At 43.4% G+C, this 22,763-nt stretch overlaps 1 protein-coding gene across 2 annotated transcripts in view; it reads left to right on the top strand.

Annotated features, from left to right (window-relative positions):
- The first annotated feature begins 9,067 nt into the window (after positions 1 to 9,067).
- Positions 9,068 to 22,763, top strand: part of LOC147638364 (aromatic aminotransferase ISS1-like) — a 102,723-nt gene continuing 89,027 nt past the window's right edge. The window contains exons 1-2 of one of the 2 annotated variants that reach the window (XM_086798293.1): positions 9,068 to 9,259; positions 22,672 to 22,719. In XM_086798293.1, the coding sequence (XP_086654419.1) occupies positions 9,197 to 9,259; positions 22,672 to 22,719 (111 nt within the window). In that variant the 5' untranslated portion in view covers positions 9,068 to 9,196. Of the gene's footprint in view, positions 9,260 to 22,658; positions 22,720 to 22,763 lie in introns of both variants that reach the window. The other variant, XM_086798294.1, reaches the window with a different exon arrangement.

Here is a 22,763-nt window from a genome sequence, read left to right as displayed (position 1 = left end):
TTCACAGTCCCTAGGACCTCACAATAGCCAAACAACCCTAGTGACTAAGTATTCAAGCGGAACCTTCTCAAGAGGAATCACTACACGCTTCACAATCCCTGGGAACTCACAGTAGACAAGAAACCCTAGTGACTAAGTATTCAAGCAATAGCGAAGACACTAGCTTGAGTGAGGCCTATTACTAGAAGCCTATCACTCTACAAGACCTCATATGAACCAAGAAATCAGACTAACCGACTCCCCTACATCCATTCAAAGGAGTTCTATAGATGTAATTAGATATGTTATCATAGGAGATCCAATTAACAAGAGAGTGGAAGTCAAAGAATCATCAAATTGGCCAAAGATTTTTGACTAAAAAGACCAACCATGGAGCCATGAGTTCCCAACATGAATCCTAACCAGTCTAGTTTAGGAACTGAAAGCGCCAACCCTAAAGGGGAAGGAGTAATCCTTCCTAGAACCACAACCAGCATAGCCACAATAGTGTGATAGTAGTTACATCAACAATTTTTTGCTCGACTTGCTCTCAAAATATAAACCTTAGATTGTTCAAAATTCCTTGGAAGCCTACCACATCTTTGGGCTTGCAGTATTAGACCCTGTCAGTTTTGCAACGTTAGACCTTGTCGGTATAAGCAAGGGATTTTAGGTTCAATTTTTCCACCAGGGTTGCAACAAAACAACCCAGGCCACTAGGACCAAAGAAACAACCCAAGTTACTAGTTACAATACAATAGGAATCTTACAGTTTGGAACAAGAGGCTTAGACATAGGTCCAGCAAACGAAAGGAGCCCACATCTAATAGTATGACCTAGCCTTAAAATACTACCCTCTATAGTACCCCAACTTACCTCAAGGGCAAGTATAATATCTTGGATATACCATGCATTGACTACCAGTACCCATATTATCCCTCACAGCCATTACCTCAACATCCAACTGCACTAACCACGGAAGATATCTTGAGGATCGTATCATAAATAGGGAGGAGGGTAGCAACAAGACTCGTAGAGTAACTCCACCACTAGATGCAAATGCAACCTCATGATGATGAGTGAAATGGGGGACCTTCAAGCTAAGGCACAACACTAGGTGTTGGATCTCCAAACCAAGCTCTAATTCCAATGATGATCGCAAAGCCCTAGAGCAATTCACAGAGAGAGAGCTAAAGGCTATAGAAGCTAGGCTGAAAACACAATTGTTGGTGACATTAGGAAGGACGGTTGGATCAGGCCAAAGAGATTTATGAGATTATCTGCACCAATTATGACATACAGGTTAATGACCTTAAGACAACACTATAAGATCTGCAAACCAAACATGTGACTATGTTAGCCACCAACAAGTCATCTGCAGCGTGAGTAGTACCAAACCCTAGATAGCAAAATATGATTAAATCAATGTTAAATGCAAAGTTAATGCCAAAGTTTAATGGGACGGAAGATCTCATTACCGAACACTTGGAAATGTTTGATTAAATGTATGATACATGATGACTTGGTAAGGGTGAGTGCTTTTGACATCACATGGAAGATCATTGAAATGTTGAAAATACAAGTGAATAGGGTGTGTGTGGGAACAAGCTCTTGGATAGAGGCTGTAAAAGAGAAGATGTAATTGTGAAAGAACCTGTGAAAAGGTGAGAAGAATCTACTGGGAGAGAATAAAGGGTAGCATGAGAGAATTTAGGAGTGTAGAGTTATTCTGGGAGATATTCAGGGAAAAGAGAAGAGGTGGAGAGAATCAGGCAAAAGGTGGAGATATTCTGGGAGTGAATCATGGAGAAATCAATGGGATTTGATGCTTGATGTAAACTCTATAAATTGAGGCATAGCCCTAATGAGAATTTGCTGGTTTTTGAGTATCCATGCCTACATTAATCTATTTATTAATTACCCACTAATTACATCTTAATTATTTGCTAATCACTTTGTTAATGATGTTGATTCTAGTGTTTGATCCACCATAGCTCATCACAATGCTCAAATTTCAACATGGTATCAGAGCCATGCCTAGAATCAATTAGGTTTATGAGCCCATTATAGTTAATTAATTAAGATTAGTAGAAAATAAATAATCAAAATTTTAGTGAGTTTTCACTTCTCCCCTTCACCCCCAGCCAATGGAGGATCTCTAGCACCTTGCACACATAGAATTAGGGCACAAGCTTCTAGCACATGGTAGCTAACATCTTTGGCTACAAGCCCATCAAGAAAACGCAGTAAACCGTCGGCGCTATCAGGAGAATTCGATGTTTTTTCCAGCGCATTTTTTTCTGAGTAAACTGCAGATTTCTCCTTGCTCAAATCAAATTGTTTCAATTTCTCCTAGCCCAAGGTGTAATCAAGCATGCTCTACAAGCTGGTGAAGACAGAAATCAGTTTCATCAAGTCTACAGTGAGATCCAAGCTCTTCATCAAATCTGCAGGTGACTTTGGTAAAACAGAGATTAAGCTTTCAATATTTGGTCAAATCTTGTGTTTCTTGGCTTAATCCTCTACTAGACTCATTGCTATTGATGCCTTTGAAAGCATTTGAGCTCATTTGAAGTGGAAGGCACCAGATCTGGACTCCCCACATACTCTGTTTTTTGAACACAAAATAGATCATTAATTTATTAATCAGTGATTAATCAGTGCTAATCACTGTATTTTGATGCAATTGAGGGTTCAAATTAACCATTAGGTATCTGATACAGATCCCTATAACTTCAGATTGCAAATCGGAGTTGGTTTGATACTCCAACCATCCCGTACAAATTGGTTACCCTTGATTTAATGTAATTTCTGGTAAAATTGTGCTGATAAAATTGTGAAAATCATCATTTTGCATTTAACCCTTGGTTAATGCCTGTAAATCTCACTCAAAATCAAGATTATTCACAGCGAGAGTTGCATTTGGAATGTGCATGAGAATGAATGCTATACGCATTATGTATTTGGCACATTGCATCAGTGTAAAAATGGGAACAGGCACTGCCCTTGTCTAGATTAAGGCAAGAGGTAAGACCTCCCGCATAAATTTGGGTTTGCATTGCATAATGACAAAATATAAACATAAAAAGCCCAAAGGAACTGTTAGCAAAACATTGAAACATGTTGCTCACATGGAGCAAAATGACCTGACGGACGAGCTCATGGCCCCAGCCATGAAAGAAGAAGAATATCTCTTTCCAAGAAGAGGATCCACACCGAGAAGAAGATCTGAAGGAAGACATGGCCACGAGAAGAGAAGCTGCCACGAGAAGAGAAGTTGCCCCAAGAAGACTGAAAGAAGAGACGGACGCGTGGAGAGAAGCTGCCACGACAAGAAGACTGAAGACAAGAGAAGATGTGAGGCTCCAAAGAGTGAGGAGCCATGTGAAAATCTCTGAGAGAGAGAGAGAGAGAGACCCCACAACCCAATGTAACGTGCCCCAACAAAGTAAAACCACCTCTGAGCCACCGATGATGTAGGCCACGTGGTAGATGTATGTGTGAGCACTTTAGTCAAGGTCGCGGACACTTATAGTAGCCTTGGACACATAGAGAGAGAGAGTGTCAAGGACTATGGAGTTTAGGGACTTGAGGCACTGGTCGCGGACTGTCAAGTAAGAAAGAAACTTGATACAGGGTCCAGGTGTGGTGAGATAACTTGAGGGGAGGAGTAGACACTGGTCACGGACTATCAAGTAAGGGGAGGCAAACTTGGTATAGGGTCTAGGTGTGCTAGGATTATTCACTTGAGGGGAGGTGTTGAAAATACAAGTGAATAGGGTGTGTGTGGGAACAAGCTCTTGGATAGAGGTTGTAAAAGAGAAGATGTAATTGTGAAAGAACTTGTGAAAAGGTGAGAAAAATCTACTGGGAGAGAATAAAGGGTAGCATGAGAGAATTTAGGAGTGTGGAGTTATTCTGGGAGATATTCAGGGAAAAGAGAAGAGGTGGAGAGAATCAGGCAAAAGGTGGAGATATTCTAGGAGTGAATCATGGAGAAATCAATGGGATTCGATGCTCGATGTAAACTCTATAAATTGAGGCATAGCCCTAATGAGAATTTGCTGGTTTTTGAGTATCCATGCCTACATTAATCTATTTGTTAATTACCTACTAATTACATCTTAATTATTTGCTAATCACTTTGTTAATGATGTTGATTCTAGTGTTTGATCCACCATAGCTCATCACAATGCTCAAATTTCAACATGAAACTGGAAGACAAGGCTGACTTTGACACCTTGAAGACCATATTCACAATTGGGTATTCCCATATATACCTTCGGCCTCACATGGAAGATCATTGAAACTAGAAGACAAGGCTGATTTTGACACCTTGAAGACCGCATTGACAATTGGGTATTCTTGTATGGGAACCCAATCGACCAACTCTCTACCATGTCATGCAACTAGAGAAAGAATCAATCTGAGACTACATCAACAGAGTGAGATACCTCCACTCTCGATATACTGACACTACCAAATTCTCTAGTGACGCTAGAAGGAATCCTTGACTCAACCCTGCACAATGCCTTGTACTCTAAAAAGCATAAAAGCTTTAAGTCATGTTGTAGGAGTACCATAGATTTTGATGATAACTTCATGGGAACTACTTCAAAGAATCTCTCTAAAGGTACCCCATCTAAAGCATCAGTTGGCACAAATGGCTTCAAAGGTCGATGACAAAGGGCTTTAAAGAATCATAGGCTGCACCACCAATAATAGAACACCTAGTAGCCGCACTCATGTAGTAAATGACAGAGTATGGAAAGTTGGAAGACCTAGACGCAAGGAGGAATCTGGTGCATATAATATTGTATGAGGGTAGGAAATCATGATATTTTCTATTGCTATAAGAATCAACCTATCCATTAATCACCTAGCCTTGCCTACACTGGTACTACCCATCCCAAAACCAATAATTAAATGTCAAAGAAAGCAGTAAAAAGAGTGGAGGAAAGCAGTGAGGATGGTGGTAGGATCAAAGCAAAAATAGAAGAAAGTAGGAGTGATGGAGAACTAGAGGAGAGTCCCCACAAAAGTCAACTAATCACGTAAGTGGTTCTCTAATCATTAGCTTTCTAGGTACATCTCAGGATGGGGTGGGCCCATGGTGGGTGAAAACCTTATCTATGGGATTTCTAATAATCAGAACAATACTAATTAAATGCATTTCCACAGGCATGGCCTAACACCGCACTTTCATATTCACTAAGGTACATCTCAAGATGGGGTGGGCCATGGTGGGTGAAAACCTTGTCTATGGTACAACCCATTGCTAGGATTGCTAATGATCAGAACACCACTAGGCATGGACCAACACCATACCAGCATATTCATTAAGGGCCTTTTTGCATGCAAAGTCAAGTATACACCCTTACGGGCACACAATTCACCATGTCTAAATGTATGCAAATCCCAAAAAAAATGCATGTTTAAGTTGTGCATGCATGTTCCGTTCTTGTGCATGCACATTTGAATTTGTGCTGCACATACGTCTATCACCCATATATGCACGTTCCATGCTCCGCACCCACATTCAATCTATGCATGCACGACGTTACAATCTACACATGCATTTTCTCACGTTCATGAGTCTTCGCATGCACATTCCATGCTCTGCATGCACATCCATTTTATGAACACATATTCGAAGAAAATCTTAATAAGACATGGGTAGGTGTATTCTTACAAATCTTCTTGGATGTTCCCGAGGGTTGCTACCCTCGACTTGGCTTAGAGCCTTGTAATGGAATTGAGGTTGTATAGATTAGTCCTTCATACACACTCAATAAGCGAAGGATTGTTGAAGTGGCTAACACTTCGTTTCCCACAATTATCACTCTTTTGTGATAATTTTTAAAGGCATGCTTGAATTCACACTTGTAACATCATATGCCTCCGTATGGACTGACATTGGGGTTAGGCACTAGATTGGACAACATTGTTGGGTTACTTGGTGCAATGGCTTTATGAGGATTTTTGGCAATGTGGTGCAGGCCCTTGCAATGGAAGAATTGAAGGTAGACCACATCATTGAGGTTCTCATTCTCTATTACACAATGCCTTTGAATAAGGAGGCATAATCTATGGTTGTTGTAGAGCATGTCTTGGAAGATACCCATAAGGATCATAATTATGCTCGCATACTATGCTTGTGTGGGTCTTACTACTAATAAGACTCATAGCTCTCCATGTTTAGGAATCTCTACGATAGAGTCAACCAGCACTATTGTTGTGTGCTAGTGTGGTTCATGGAGGAACCAGTTGGAGTGGTAATACCGGAGGTGGGTAAGGCAACTAGGATGAGTGGTTAGGCTAATAGTTACCTTGGGAGTATCTATCATGGTGCTAGAATCCACCTTGTCAGGTTTTCTTGTACCAACAAATGAGTTGCATCATGATTCACATGGCACTAGCAATGAGCATAAAACTATTGTAGTCTTGGCCTTAGCAATAGGAACTTCATGTTTGAATGATTTTGATGGAAATTATTCACCTAACCATATTTCTTCATGGAAATAAGGAAACTGGGATGGGTGGTAAGGCTAACAGTTACCTTGGAAGCATCTATCATGGTGCTAGAATCCACCTTGTTGGGTTTCCTTGTACCTTCTTCATGGAAATAAGGAAACTAGGATGGGTGGTAAGGCTAACAGTTACCTTGGGAGCATCTATCATGGTGCTAGAATCCACCTTGTTGGGTTTCCTTATACCACCAAACTATGAGTTGTATCATGATTCCCATCACACTAGTAATGAGCATAAAGCTATTGTGATCTTGGACTTAGAAATGGGCACTCCATGCTTGAATGATTTTGATGGAAATTATGCACCTAACCATATCTCTTCGTGGAAATAAGTGAGGGTGTCTGGATTGTGGGTCTGCCTTCAGGTTTCCCTTGGGAATGACCCTACCAATGCTAGCCTCATCATTTGAGCAAATTGTTTGCCAAATCATCCATGCTCATGTCCTTAACTAGAACCCTTTCTGGTGGTGATGGGGCTCTCTTAGCTATGGAGTCCTTGGATGATGTATCCCCTATCTCTTGGTTCAGGCTCTTTGTTCAAGTGGATGACTTCTACATCCCTATCTTGTACATTGTCTACTAGGTCCACTACCTCATGACAACACTTATCAAAGTAGTGTCTAAACATGTAGAGGTGGTTGTGAAGCCTTTTATTAATGTCTAAACATGTAAACATATAGAGATGGTCATGAAGCCACTTGCTCTTGAGACTAACCACCATGAAGAATTAGTCAATGAGTAACATGTCATCCTGAAGATGTATCATATGGAGATACTGTTTGGTAGACTCACGTCACGTTTGGGTAGGCTCATCAGTTTTGGTGAGCTCACCTCACATTTGGGTAGGCTCACTCGAGTCTAATAGGCTCACGCAGGTCTAGATAGGTTTATGGCACATCAAATTGGATTGCTAGGTTCATGTGGGGTTGGTGAGTAGATTTGGATGAAATAGGCTCTTACACAAATTTGGTGAGCTTGGCTCCCCCATCATGTGGGTTTGGTGAGCAGATTTGGATGAAATAGGCTCTCATATCAAATTTGGTGAGTTTAGCTCTTACATCACATGTAGGTAGGTTCATGTCTAGTGGGCTCCCATCTACTGGCTCATGTCTAGTGGGCTCACGTTTAGTTTGGCTAGGCTCACACGGATTTAGATGAATTAGGCTCTCAATTTTGTATTAAATATGGGTGTGGAGGACGAGCTCTATCTGTCTAAATGGAGGCAACAAGAGGGTTGCCTTCACGGTGGTTCTCACTCATAAGAGGTCTTACAAAATATAGGCTTACATCGTCGTCTTACAAAAGATAGGCTTCTGTAATATGCGAGTAAGATGGCAAAGCGTCTTACAAAAGATAGGCTTCTGTTACATATGAGTAAGATGGCAAAGCATCTTACAAAAGATAAGCTTCTGTTACCATATGAGTAAGGTGGCGAAACGCCTTATGTTTGGATGGGTGGGAAAACCCATATTAGCATGGACTGTCACCAATCCATGGCCCACTCGACCACCTAGAGTCACCTTGGACCACCACTTGGGACCACACTCACCAACTCATTGATGTCCATACGGCTCTCCAAATTTGCAGCAACCCTCCACAACACAACATGTTTAGATCGAGGAGATTCTCTTGCAACATAGAGACACTCCTCCACATGGCGAGCCTGTTCACAATTAGATAGGAGGGCCATTGACATCCATATGAAAATCTACATCAGCCCTCTACAACACAACTCTAGATCGAGGAGATTCTCTAGTGACTTAGGGACACTCCTCCACATTGCAAGCCTCTCAACAATTAGATATTCCCACATGCTAGATATTTTGGATGGGGATGAGGATGATACCCACACACATGGATCTTTTTTGTGTATTGATGCAAGATTGATATATAGATGTATTTCCACATGTATTCACATGCTCACTATAATCATGATGATGACGCGATAGATATATAACTATTGTATTTTTTTGGAGGAGTCTTTTTAGTTTTTTTTCAAGTCATCATATGGCCCTTGTACCGCATTTGGTCATAGGCCCATTTGGTCTTCAAAGACAATAATATAACTTTCTTCCTCTCTCTCTCTCTCTCTCTCTCTCTCTCGTGGGGTCGGATCATTGTGGAGGGACTCCATCTCTCACACAATGCTTCACCCTCGCACTCTCTCTCTCTAGGCTAGGTGGGGGAAGACCTAGATGATCACTCTCATGTCTCTCTGTTAGAGCTTAGAGGATAGGGGGGGGAGACCTAGATGATCACTCTCATGTCTCTTTGTCAACTAATTAATGAATTTTATTTATCGCTCATTGTGTGCCCCTATTGGCACGAATGTTTTTGGTCACAAATGTCTAGCACGGTTAGACTTTGGTAGCACGGCACAACAGTCAAGGGCTCGTGTTTACATGGTGGTCGCCCTGTAGGCTGTGAGTCATGTGTGCAAAGGGACCACCGTCTATTTGATGTGGTCATCACTGCTGACTGCAACTTTGATTTTGCTGACCGGGCAAACAGTTTGACCACCCTTTCGTCCTTTCTGGTTAATTCGGGTCTTTAAACACACGTGACCATGTCATTGTAGCGAACACTGCTCCTCTTCTGAAGCAACTACCTGCTGCGTCTCTCTCACGCTCTTCTGTGCAACTGCAAAGCCTGTCGCGCACCCCCGTGATCTACACTGCGTGCAGACCATGGCGGGCGCCTCTCGACTAGCTAGACGTGTTCTGGCCACCGAAACCCCTGTCATGATCCAGGTATGCCTCCTTTGCGTCGGTCAATTTTTTCTCTAATTTGTAAGATTTTATGTTTGCGCAATCTTCCATTATCAAGTATTTTCTGCTAAATCGATCATAATATAAGTGGTTAGATCTGTTGATGCTGCCCAATTCTTGGAATCTTCCACTTGAATTGTATGTTTCAAGGGCAAAAGGTCCTTCTGGTTTCATATTAGGTTACGCTTATAGTTATGTGGGAAAATGGGACCTGTTCAAAGCAAGTCGATCGTTAGACCCAAGAGACAAAATACTACAACAACTATTATCAACCAAGCACAGAGAGATTGCTCATGCATCCACAGCGCAAAGGGAAAAGCGAGGTTGTTAAAAGAACCATGGGAGAGCAACCCACACATTAAGGTGATATTTCTGTCGGCTGCAGCATATGTGGATGGACCTGGCTGTCGGCCAGTGCATGGAAGAGGCCTCTACCTTGCAGCTCTGGCCAAAGAGGTGGGTTAATTGTGGTCTAATTTGCTTATGGTAATGCCTATCAATCTGGACACTATTGCTTCGACACCTGCTCCTCTACCCTTTGATTATGTGTAAGATGTCATAGCACATACTCTGGGTTATGCAAACCTTAAACTTGAAGAGTAAGGGCTAATAGCCAATGTTGCTGCTGCCACATGCTCCTACTAGGTGCTACCAAGGGTGTTGTGAAACAAATAGGGCAAGGTTGAATCAGCTTCGGGTTTCTTGGAAAAGCTCAAGCTGCAAACAAGTTTTCTAAGGTTATTAAGCGGAAGCGAGTGGGTTTAAGTTTCCTTACCTTATGGTACTTTAGGGCTAGAGATTGTACTTGTGTATATATGAGGGTCACTTAAAAAAAGAAGAAGGCACGTTTTATGTATGAACAGCCTCTTGTCAGCTGAAGGTAACTTGATCTATGTGCTTTTTGGCCAAAAAAAGAAAGAATTTGCCTGTTGCAAATATGCAAGTGAATATGTGGTGGCCATGGTGAGATCTGCTACTGAAGGCTGTTGGGTGTGTCTCTAGAGTTGGGCATGAGGATGGACTGTATAATGTGTGTTTAGATTTGGGCATTGCATAATGCTTTCCAATGAGAGGGAAGAGCTGCTGTGGTGCTGTTGCAGCAGTAGAGCAAGCCCATGGTGTTGGCGGTTTGTCGTGTTTCACATAGTGTTCTTCTTTCATGCTGTTTGAAACATGGTGAAAAATTCTTAAGCCTCCTTGTTTTTCTGTTATTGCTCAATGTTTTTTCAAGGGTAGAGTGGCTGCTGCTTGTAGGCAAGCAAGTCCTCCTGTAGAGGAGGATCACAGAGTTTTATCTCCCTTGGGGGATGTGATGAACCTCTTTATCCTGCTTTCTTGTTGCCCTTGGTTGGCAGAGGGGACACGCTTCGTGATTGAGAGCATTACTCTGGTTATTATGTTCCTCCAGGTGAGTTAGTGTCTTGTTTGTGTTGCTATTTGCTAACAAAACCTAAATCCTCTGCCTCTTCCATCATACGACACATGCACCTCAGAGCACCCGTGGGCTTGTCAACGTCCAACTTGAGATAGCCCTTCAACCTTGCAAGGATAGAACCACCACCTAAAAATGGCGGTGGAACATTGAGCGATTGTGATAGGCAAGCGTAGACCTTGGAGCCCACTTAACTAGTAATATGATTAAACTCAATAATCACACACAATTTACAATAACCATGACATGAAACACAAGGCTGGAATGCGGCGCCGCAACCCCCCCCCCCCCCCCCCGCCCCCAACAACAACACACACACACAAATCTTTCCGCGCCCAAGATATTATTGAAGGGAGTATTTGTGAGTGCTTCCAACTACGAAAAACATATCTTGAGCCTTCCTTGAACTACATCAGCATACACTCTCTGTATTGGGCCAAAAATCGCAGTCTGTACTTGGCTACCAATTCCCACGGGAGTGAACTGAGCTTTGCTCCTTCTCTCTGTTGTTGAGCTTGTACACAGGTGTCTTCAAAATGGTATTGGAGATGACAAACTCTGTGTTTGCTGAAGATAGAACTTCCTTTGCTTTGATTCTCAAGTGGCCCTTCTGCCATGGTTCAAATATGGAGAAAAGTTCCCAGATCAAGGGGCTATTCTAAGTGCTTTTTATAGCCACGTTTGATAGCAGCCAATGGGATTGAATCAGGGGCAGAAAATGGGGTGCTTCAGTGGTGGTTAAGTGGTGGCAGTCAGCTGAACTGGGCGGCTGCAAGTGACGAGAGGGTGGAGGCAGGTGGCCAACAGGCCTAATGGGCAGAAAGGGGTAAAACAGGGCCAGAATGGAGTATGTGTGAGTCTGCGTGTGAACGACCTCTTATGAGGGTGGATAAGCATGCATTAAATAAGGGTAAAATGGTTTGGTGTGAGAAAGGCCTGTATAACAAGGGCTTGTACTTCATTTTATATATCTATCCAATCAGTACATTGAGTTGTGCAATCTCTCTTTCATGACTTGAGCTTGTCACATCTCTCTCACTTTCTCTCTCTGTCTGTCATCTCCACCATGGTTGTCTTCCACTGGCCATAACCTAGCCTTGTGTGCTTCATTTGGTATCAGAGCTACAGGCGGATCCTAGGTGAACGGTTGTGCAATGCAAGCCCCGCCATCTCGGCCAGGTTCAGCATTTCCGCCGTTGTGCCACCAGCCCAGTGCTAGAAGCTCGGCTGAGCCGCCCATCTTCCAAGCGGAGCTAGCCATCGCAAGCCCCTCTGGAACAGCCCTCTTTTTGGCTCCCAACTCGGCATGCTCTTGAGTCTGAAATGCCCCGACTTCATTGGTACGAACCACCGACCACTACCTGCTGTGAAGCTGCCATGTCATCAGCAACTGCAACTTGCTGGTAAATTTTGGGGCTTTTGTGAACCTTTGCATCTATGTCGAAACTAATGGCAGCATGGCAGCTGCAAAGCACACAAAAAAAGTGCCCTTTTCTAAACATCAGAGAACTTAGCTCAATCTTGCAACAACATAAATTTGGGGATCTTGTTAAAAATCTACTCAATATGATGGCCCTATCAATAGCAGCAATAGGCAGGTTCTTTCCCATCTGGTATTGGGTTCCCTGCCTTGCAAACCAAAATGTAGCTTTTACTTATGCGTGAAGGAGTATGGGAGATAGTCTCGGGCGATGAAGAAGGTTCAGGAGACGTTGTGCCAGAAAAGCACAAGATATGGTGACAATGCAATGAGCGAGCTATCGCCTTGATTGTCCTGAGCCTGTTAGATTCTTTGGTGCACCATATTGACTTCAAATCAACATCAGAACAAGTCTGGGCAAAGCTGGAAAGCATCTTTGGTAACAAAAGCACTAACTCAAAAATTTATTTAAAGCTCAAATTTTATGATCTCAAAATGCATGAAAGTGAGGAGTTCAGTGATCATTTGGCCAAATTTGGGTCAATAGTCTAGCAATTAGTTGGCCTTAAAGAGGTCGGCCAGCAGCTTGCTCACGGTGCGGCAGGAGTCTCAGCGACATTGTCTTTGGGATTGCTGGAAGGCTCAGCAGATTTAGTAGTGGATTCTCCGCATCTTCACTATGGACAGGGCATCGACCCGGATCATTACATGGGGCACTGTCGCTTGGGCCATAGAGGCTGGAGTGGTCAGGGCTTATGAGGAGGATGGGGGAGGGCTAGCCCTTCAGGTCTCTCACCATCGTATTTCAACAATACCAGTCACAGCCCCACCTACAGATGTCTGGCAGCCAGGATCATGCCAGAGATGGGAGATTTGCAGTTTGTTCAAGCCGTGTTATCCCTCGCATGCTCTGGTGAGCATAGCCACTTGTCTTCATCTTCTGGCTCACATTGATGGCCAACTATTTTTTTTTTCCCAAGAAAAAGATCCTTCTATGTTAATGAAAAAACAACCACAAAGGGCTAGATACAACCACGAAGGGCTAAATACAAGCTCGCCCCATTTAAGAGCAGGAATCAAATGATCAAAAGGGGAAGAGACACTTCTCCTCCGGCTAGCCGCGCTGTGAGGAGAAGGCTATCTCATGCAGGGGGGAACCACACAGGTGGTCTGTAATGCCAAGTGGGGTCACCACCTCTATCTGTGAAAAATGGGCCAGGCCTCCAAAGCCTCAAGAAAGCTTCCCGCCGCTTCCGCATGCGGTTAGAACCTCCCTATAACTTCCCCCCACTAACCGCGGAGGGTGTGAATGATATCGAGCCATATGCTCCTGATCCTCCATGTAGCAACACCAAAGTTGGAAGATCTAGTTGCCTTGCTCCTCGAGAAGGATAGAAGAATCAAAGAAGACCAACAAGCTAGCAATAGTACTAACTATGACAAAGCCTCTGTGGGAGCATAGAATTGGAAGAATAACAGGAAGATACAATGCAGGTATTGCAAGAGGATGGGGCACAAGGAGCCCAACTGCTTCAAGAAGATGGAGAAAGAGCAAGCCAAGCACCATGCTAACCTTGTCTCAGAGGAACCATTTGACGAGGAGAAAGTAGAAGAAATCTATGCAGCAACAGCCCGGGTCTCCCTCGACAAGGTAGACCAAGAGTGGGCATTTTAGTTCTTTACCTTATGTGTTTGAGTCAATGAGGGCTCTCTGCCTTGGGTAGTCTCCCGAAAACCTAATTGTATCTATGTTCTTTTGTGTGCCTTGATTTATAAAAAGCTTCATATTTTCCTTATCCCAGTTAAGAGCCAGGGGGGTGACTATGTGTTGACCTCACTACCTCGGTCTTACCTTGATATGAGAGACTACCATGGCACGGGAGGTGTGGGTGGTGAGTCTAGCTCTTAAGTAGGGTGGATGAGGTAGGTGGTAGAATCTTTTTTGTGTTAGGGTCTCACCACCTTTGCTCCGATGGGCGGATTGTTGGGATAAATCGGAGCTTATATGTGTGTAACAGTGTGTGAATAGGCCCCTAAAAGGTTGGTAGTGTGTATGTGTGGGTTTGTGTGTGAACCACCTCTTAAGAGGGTGGATAAGCATGCATTAAATAAGGTCAAATGGTTTGGTGTGAGAAAGGCCTATATAACAAGGGCTTGTATTTCATTTTATATATCTATCCAATCAGTACATTGAATCATGCAATCTCTCTTTCATGACTTGAGCTTGTCACATCTCTCTTACTTTCTCTCTCTGCCTGTCATCTCTTCCATGATGGTCTCCCACCCGCCATAACCTAGCCCTGCCCGCTTCAGAATATAATTTATTGCACACACCTCAAGACATTATCTCTTACTACAAAGCAAGGAATGCAGTGCCCAAGTTGCATTGGAGAGTCTCCCATTCTCATAAGCTTGTACATCCATCTTAGGTATGGGCACCAAGCCTCTGTTTTCCTCCAAAATCTAAAGTGAGTAACAATATCTTGTTTATATTGTTCCACTCTCTAGTGCAAATCTTGCAGCCATGGGTGCATTTGATTGATGTTTTGTGATTATGCCAAAGACCATTGGTCCTAGGTTATGGTAAAGGAGCAAACTTGTGGCTGAGGAAACCAAGGGCATGCGGAATTGCAGAAGCTAATGTGCAGCCGGAGGTTCACATAGCATGTTCATTAAGTGGTTGTGGAGTCAACTTCGCTTTGATTCATCGTACGAATAGTGAGATGTGTATTCCTTGTGCTCAAATGAGGTGTGGTGCAAGCTAAAGTGAGCCATGTTTTTCATGATAGTCCATGTGTTGGGCAGTAATGCACGCTACGTGAAGTTGATAAGACTTTAGAGATTGAGAAGACATGTGTATGTTAAGTTGAGAAGACTTTAGAGATTAAGGAGTCCTATAAGTTGGGAAGGCTTTAAGGGTTAAGAAAATCTATGTGAAAGGACTTGATATGGTCAAGAGTTTAATTTTGGCAACAACGAAATAACTAGCAATTGGAGTACACTCTTCATTACTTTTTTGGAGAAGAGATGAAAGTGAATTTGGTAATGTAATTATGGACACTTCATTCCTACAAGGTAGAAGGGATGCAAGAATTTATGGTATGTGGTAGTACCAAGTAGTACTTGTGAAAAGAATGCAAGTGGCCAATGAATGCTTTCCAATCAAAGAGAATTCCGAGTCAATGCATCTCTACCATGCCACTGAATAGAAGACAAGGCTAATTTCCAATCACGAAGAAGGGAAGATGCATAAGGGCATCCCGGAATTTTTCCTTCAAATTTACTAAGCACTGCTTCCTAGTGAGAAATGTGCCAATTGCCATAAGCTCTCGTCTTGATAGAAGCACACATGCAAACATGTTTGCAAGCATTATGGCCCATGGCTCCTGAAGTTGAAAAAAAGTGGGAACCATAGTGGCCTTTTGTCTCGTGTACGCCCATGCCATGGCTAATCCTCGGCAATGAACAACATTAATCCTTGATTGATACATCAATTAGGACAGCATTTAGGTCATCAACACCATCTTCATCAGTAGCATCATTAGCATCAGTAGCAGTAGTAGTAGCAGCAGCAGCAGCATGGAAGTAACAAGTGAACTGATTGGCTTTGTAGCAAATTGAAATAATAAGAGATTATGTTTGATTTTGGAACATAGCGAGACGATTGTGATTGTATTCTTTCTTGGAAACTTCAAGTTAGGATTAGGAGCAGCAAGGTACTCACAATAGAGCTCAAACAGAATGAGAGTGAGAGGAACACAACTCAATGATGATTACCAAGTCGAATGAGTGGTACAAGATACTAAGGTTAAGTACACCCCAAATGATAAGGTTAGAGGGTGTTCATATGCATGGGAAAAAAACCCTCCTAAAGAGGGGAAAAGTGTCCCAGCTAGTCCTAGAGTGTTCACACACCATTGCCCATGACATATATGTCTACAAAACCCCCTGGAGTGATGCTGTGAACATGTATAGGGATTTGGAATATCAATCCACAAAAGGCAATAAGCTTAGAGCTTTGCGGAAAGTTTCAAGCTTTTTCACAAGGAAGAGCCTTTGTGAATAGATCTACCACATTGTCATGTGTAGAGATGAAACACTAGGTTCCTTGTAACTGCCGATGCGCTCTGAGGGTTAGCGTAGATAGAAGTGGAGGATTAATGTCCAACACTAACATCTGCCAAAAGGCATCTGAGCCATACACACTCAATGGTAGTTGTAAATGCTACCTTGTTCTCAGTCTCATAGCTAGATGTGGTGATATGCATGAATCACCAAGAAAGAAACAAAATCCGCTAGTGGACACTCTAGTGTCGTAACATCACTGAAGGCATGCAACTGTGACTCACCCCCTCGGGATAGAACAATCCAAGGAACTGGGTAGCAGAAAACCTGCTTGACAGCTTACCGGTACTTGGGCAATGCATAAATCTACTCAACTGTGAGACCACATACTGAATATTTGGCCTCGTGTTGCATAGGTAGATCAAGTATCCAACAACACGACATACAATCCTCAAGATTAAAACTTTTAAGCAGTCTCTGTATGTACTTTGATTGCATCATGACTATCCCATCATCACGCTTTAAGAATTAAATCCCCAAATAGTAATGCAATGGGCCTAAATTTGACATCTCAAAAGAAGCTTGTAATTCAGCCTTAGACTGAAATTTGATTGACATTTGGGCGTGTGAGTAGCACGTCAGCAACGTACAAGACGATGACTAGCAAATCCTCTTTTGTCTTTTTAACATAGAGGGTGATCTCTGTGGGACTATGACAAAGCCCATGTGAAACCTAGTATGTATCTATTTTCTCGTACCAAGCTTGGGGAGCCTGCTTAAGGCCATATCATTACCTGCACACTTTGTTTTCTTGACCCTTGTAAACAAAAAAACCATGAGGTTGAGATACATATACGTCCTCGTGCAAATCACCGTTCAAGAAGGCAGTTTTAATGTCCAACTGAGGTGCATTCCATCCATGATGTGCTACCATAGCAATGGTGCACCTCATGGTGGTCATACGAGACGTGGGAGCAAAGGTCTCATCATAATCTATGCTCTTTTGCTGTGCATAGCCCTTTGCCACAAGCCTATCTTTGTAGCGATCAATGCTACCATCAGACTTTCTCTTAATCTTATAGACCCATAGCCTTCTTGCTGAAAGGCACGTCAACTAAATCTCAAGTGCCATTTTTCAAAATGGAATCATATTTTTGCTGTATGGTGTGCATCCAATGATGATCCTCCTGTGCTTCTTCAAAGGAAATAGGTTCCTCGTCATTGCAAGTAGAAGCAATGAGAGCATGATCCACAAAATGCCCAGATGTATGGCGAGAACTAGCACATGTTCACCTTGCCAAAGGAGCCACTACATTGCTATCCCGCAAGGTTTGCAACAGCCAAAGAGGCACTGATTCAGCTTGCTGAATTGCTGTCCTCTCTTCTTTCACTGCAGCATCAATGTCTAATGTTTGCTTGATCAATTGGTGCAACATCTAGTTTAGCTGGTTGCTGATTTTCAGCAAGTACGGGCTGATTTCCAGCCATAGGTTGAGTGTCCATATGCCCAGCACCACCTGGTACGTGTGTCCCATACAAGGGGTGAAGAGTATCAAAGAGATCCTATGAGCCAAGAGATGGCTATTTTCTGCATTCAAGCAAGGGCTGAGATGAATTTCCCACAAAGACCACGTCTTACGACTAACCATAATCCACTGAGAAGTAGGATGGTAGAGACGATACCCTTTACTCTCTACACTATAGCCCACAAAAATACATTTCACTACCTTGTTATCAACTTGGTATGGTGTTTGCTCAGGTAGAAGAGCATAAGGCAAGCAACCGAAGACACACATATGAGCCACATATGGCTTTCTATCATGCCAAGCAGATGGATTTTTATCATGCCAAGCTTCGTAAGGAGTGATAATCTTCAAGGCTTTTGTTGGACACCTGTTAAGTACATATGCTACACACATAAGAGCTTCCATTCAAAATTTGTGAGGCAAACTTTGGCCTTTAACCATACATCGTGCCATCTCCATGAGAGACCTATTCTTTCTCTCCGATACACCATTTTGTTGTGGTGTATATGGCACGGTACATTGGTGTTGAATACCCTTTTTTGACAAGTATGCATTAAACTCTTTCGACATGTACTCCCCCCCTCTATCTAGACAAAGGGTCTACACTTTGCAACCTGATCATTTCTAGCCATGTGCTAAAAGTGCCTAAAGCACATAAACACCTCTGATTTTACCTTCATAGCATAGACCCAGCTGAATCTGGAAAGGTCATCAATGAACGTGACAAAGTAGAGGCATCCTCCAATAGATGCTGTCCGCATCGGACCACATACATCACTATGTATAAGCTGCATCACACTCCTGCACATACATCAGGAGTCCATTGATGAAATGGAACGAGAGAAAGTTTGAAAGCCATTCGTGCTGGAACAAATGCAATAGAAGTATAGATTGCAACAACATCACACATCTGAGTAGATAGGAGTCCATCAACTACTTTATTAAGTTGAACCTCTCCTCCAGAAAGTCCATATAATAGAGAAAAACCATATACTAGAAAGGACGAACTTGCTCCACCCATCAATAAAATTTTCATAGTTGTCTCATTTGATCTTATATCCTTTTTGGCATATCTGGATAAAAGGTAGGAAAATAAGCTTAAGCACTCCGAGCAGCCCTCACTGAACCATCTTTGGGGAATGATGCACAATGCATTTTGCCCAATATGCAACCCTCATAGACATGCTTGATGGGTGCATCAAGTGGTGGCAAAGCTGAAACCATGTCATGCCTTTGAAGGCGTAGGAGACAACCAAAGTTTGGGTGACCAAACTGAGCATGCCATAGCTTAGCATTTGTCATCCTTGATGTAGTAGCAAAACTCTCTCATATACATCAAGCCTATAGAGTAAGAATGTGGGATGAAGGATGTCTTCTATGATTCTTGCAAGGTGTGGTGGAGTTAGTGGCATCTCCTATCACTGGTAAATGCCATTGGGGTGATAGGCATGTGGTGGAATCTCGTATCTCTGGTAGATGCCCATTGGAGTGTCAGTGCGGTTCTGCCAATGCTGGTGCGTGCACCTCTCATGTATTTGGGTTGGTGGTGTGCTTCTTTTTGTGGATAGTCCACTGAATGCTTCAGGATGGTTCGTCGAGCGTCCGGGTGATCCGGTGTGGCGGTGATCCACTGTGATACCTTGGGATGGCCCAATAGGAACAGACAGCCTAGTGTGGGCACCCTTGGGGGCTGCAGGTTGCCCACCACTAGAGTGTGCACCGTCCTTGGTGAGGACGAGAGGGGGAGAACTTGCAACAGGCCCTTGAAACCTGAGTGAGATGGGGGTGAGTCAATAGTCCTCTGCCATAGGATCAAAATTTGGTACAAAGTTTGAAGAGGAAGATTTTCTTTTGACCAAGAGGAACGAGGGCTGCAGGCTAGTGCCTAGGATGTGGCTTCCGGAGAATCAAAGTCTACTTGGAAGAAGCCACCACCAAGTAGCTGAGGATCCTGGAAATGCTCAGTTAGCTCAGTGGGGAGAGCTGCAAGAAGCCAATCCCATACCTGAGAAATGGGCAGGACGAGAGCCATAAATCCGGCTGATAAGGGTTTGCTGTGTTTCCTGTTCAATATCACTCTGCAGGACCTGGAGCTCGTCTTGGGAGAGAAGTTGATAGTTCGTCCAGCCAATGGGGATGAAGAGGGATTGGCTTTGGTGGATGCCATAATGCCACTAAGAACGGAATGGCTGACTTGAACACAGGAAGAATTTTCTGTACGCTGATGCAAGAAAGGAAGATGAAGAGGCAGGAGGACAGGCTGGATGCGGAGGAGAGGGTCGAGGATGGTGGGTGGCAGAGAGGAAGGGGGCGGGCAGTCCGAGAGGAGGGGTCCGGGCTGAATGGCTGGCTGTCAGGAGGGCTGGAAGGTGGGGGCGCACATGTAGGCAAGGAGGATGGCCCTGAAGCGGTACTGGATGACGTGCAGGAGGGGAGATGGGCTGGAGGCAGGTAAGGAGGAGCGCACAGGTGCGCAGGCAGGGAGGAGAAGGGCGGACTGAATGGCAGGTAAGAGGGGGTGCAGCATTACGGGGAGCTCTTGTTGATCAGGATTCAGTTTGTTGTCTTGAACCAACACCACTATAAGGAGTTTAATTGCAGGCGAGGTGAGAATAGAGCCAAAGACAGTATGAGGGGAGGACAGGTCATGGCCTTTTGAATAGGTGAAGTGTTTAAGGCATGTGGAGGAATGATAGGATAGACTAGGCATCTCATCCACACATTGTTACAAACCCATTCAACTCAAGCATGTAAGAACATGTGCTGTTTCCTCTTGTACACGTAACTTGAGTTATGGTGGAGCATACATAGTCATTAAACTAGCTAAGAGAACTCATTATCAAGCCTAAGGGATTCTGTCACACATGGCATACATTCAGTGAATGTATCCTTCACTTTTAGTGCTCTTCTTGTGACATGCGAGGGATTGATCGTAGTAAAACAACCTTAGCCTTAACTAAACTGTACTTAGTAAAACTTAAGAGATAGAGAAAGGTTTCAATGCAATGCAATGCAACTATATTAAATGCAATGGTTACAATTGAGATCTGAAAAGATCTATGATGAGGATGCTAACTGAATACTGAATGCTGTATGCTGAATGCTGAACTCCACACCTTCCTAAGGGCCTTGGGCTGAAGACCACCAAAACGATGAGAGAGATCTGGACTGAATGATGGTCCAAACTTTTATATGGGAATTTACTGCTGGTCGGTTGTGCCTATTGCTGTCGGCTGAGGGAATGTGCCCACGACTGGGATTAATGCCAGTCGGCTGGCTACAGTACCCTGTTGGCTGCCCACAATGTTGGCTATAGTACCCTGTTGGCTGCTGAATACTCAAGTCAGCTGCTGAATATTCCTGTCGGCTGCCCACAATGTTGGCCTAATGCTTGAATGCCATGCTTAATGCTAAGAATGCTCTGATAAATGCTCATGAATGCTAAGAATGCCGTGCCACCTGTATACCAAGTGGGTGTGCATATGACATTCCCCTTTGCTAAACTGTTGCTAGGTGGCACACCTGACAACCCTTCGACTCCTCCGTTGATCCTCCTTGACTGAAACCACTGCCCCACTTTGTCTTCTTTTGCTGGGACTGAGGTTGATTGTAGAAGTTGAATCCTTTGAGCCAAAGACTTCTCCACTACGGGAATTGCATGGCAAATGCTGATAAGTCTGCTTGGAAAAACTTGAAGCACCATTGGCTTGTCTGTGGAATCCTTTCACGCACCATCTCCGTCGTTCATGGACCTCTGAACCTCCTGAGGGTATGTTGGAGCAACTTCCGTCTTCTTATGTGGACGTGAACCCCCTGCTGATGCCAGTTGAAGCCCAAAATTCCATTTGCTCTTTTGATGATGGATGTCAATCTTCCCCAAAAAGCTCATGGGTAAATCATGTATGCCTTGCAGATGCAAGATGAAATGCTTGAATGAATGACTGCCTATATGGTGATTGCAAGCCACGTGCTACAGCCTACACTATATGCTATGCAAGAATGCAAATGAATGGGTTACTGATGCATGCCTAAGGGGAAAACCCTAAGGATGGCCTGTAAGATCTTGAGAACTGGATTTAACTGAGCGGAAGCGACTTTCATGATGCTTTACCGAATGACTTAAGGGATGAACTCAAGCTGGTTACCCTGTAATGCTCTGATACCAATGTAACATGTGAGGGATTGATCATAGTAAAACAACCTTAGCCTTAACTAAAGTGTACTTAGTAACACTTAAGAGATAGAGAAAGGTTTCAATGCAATGCACTGCAACTATATTAAATGCAATGGTTACAATTGAGATCTGAAAAGATCTATGATGAGGATGCTAACTGAATACTGAATGCTGTACTGCTGAATGCTGTATGCTGAATGCTGAACTCCACACCTTCCTAGGGCCTTGGGCTGAAGACCACCAAAACGATGAGAGATATCTGGACGGAATGATGTTCCAACCTTTTATATGGGAATTTACTGCTGGTCGGTTGTGCCTACTGCTGTCGGCTGAGGGAATGTGTCCACGACTGGGATTAATGCCAGTTTGCTGGCTATAGTACCCTGTCGGCTGCTGAATACTCAAGTCACCTGCTGAATATTCCTGTCGGCTGCCCACAATGTTGGCCTAATGTTTGAATGCTATGCTTAATGCTTGCTTAATGCTAAGAATGCTCTGATAAATGCTCATGAATGCTAAGAATGCCATGCCACCTGTACACCAACTGGGTGTGCATGTGACACTTCTTACACCCTTTCTCAACCTTTATTGAAGCAGAAGACTAGATTCTTGTTGGATGGCCTCTCAGCACATTGACTAAACATTTGCTATTAGCTCTGGATTCATAGTCTCGAACACGTTCATGACTCCTATTTGCTTCAAGTGCATTCCCATGATGGGTATCTGCATCTATAATATGTAAAATCATTTCACAATGTGATTAGTGCTTTTTTGCAGATGCAAGAACTGTTCCGTGGTACAACGGACTGCATGTCACTTGCTCAGGTGTCTTTATTATCCATGTCAGCTATGAACTTCTTTTGGGTGTA

This window comes from Cibotium barometz, chromosome 5 (assembly GCF_041138505.1).
Source record: "Cibotium barometz isolate CiBa-2024 chromosome 5, ASM4113850v1, whole genome shotgun sequence".
Taxonomy (NCBI): domain Eukaryota; kingdom Viridiplantae; phylum Streptophyta; class Polypodiopsida; order Cyatheales; family Cibotiaceae; genus Cibotium; species Cibotium barometz.
This window is presented reverse-complemented; position numbering and strand designations above follow the sequence as displayed.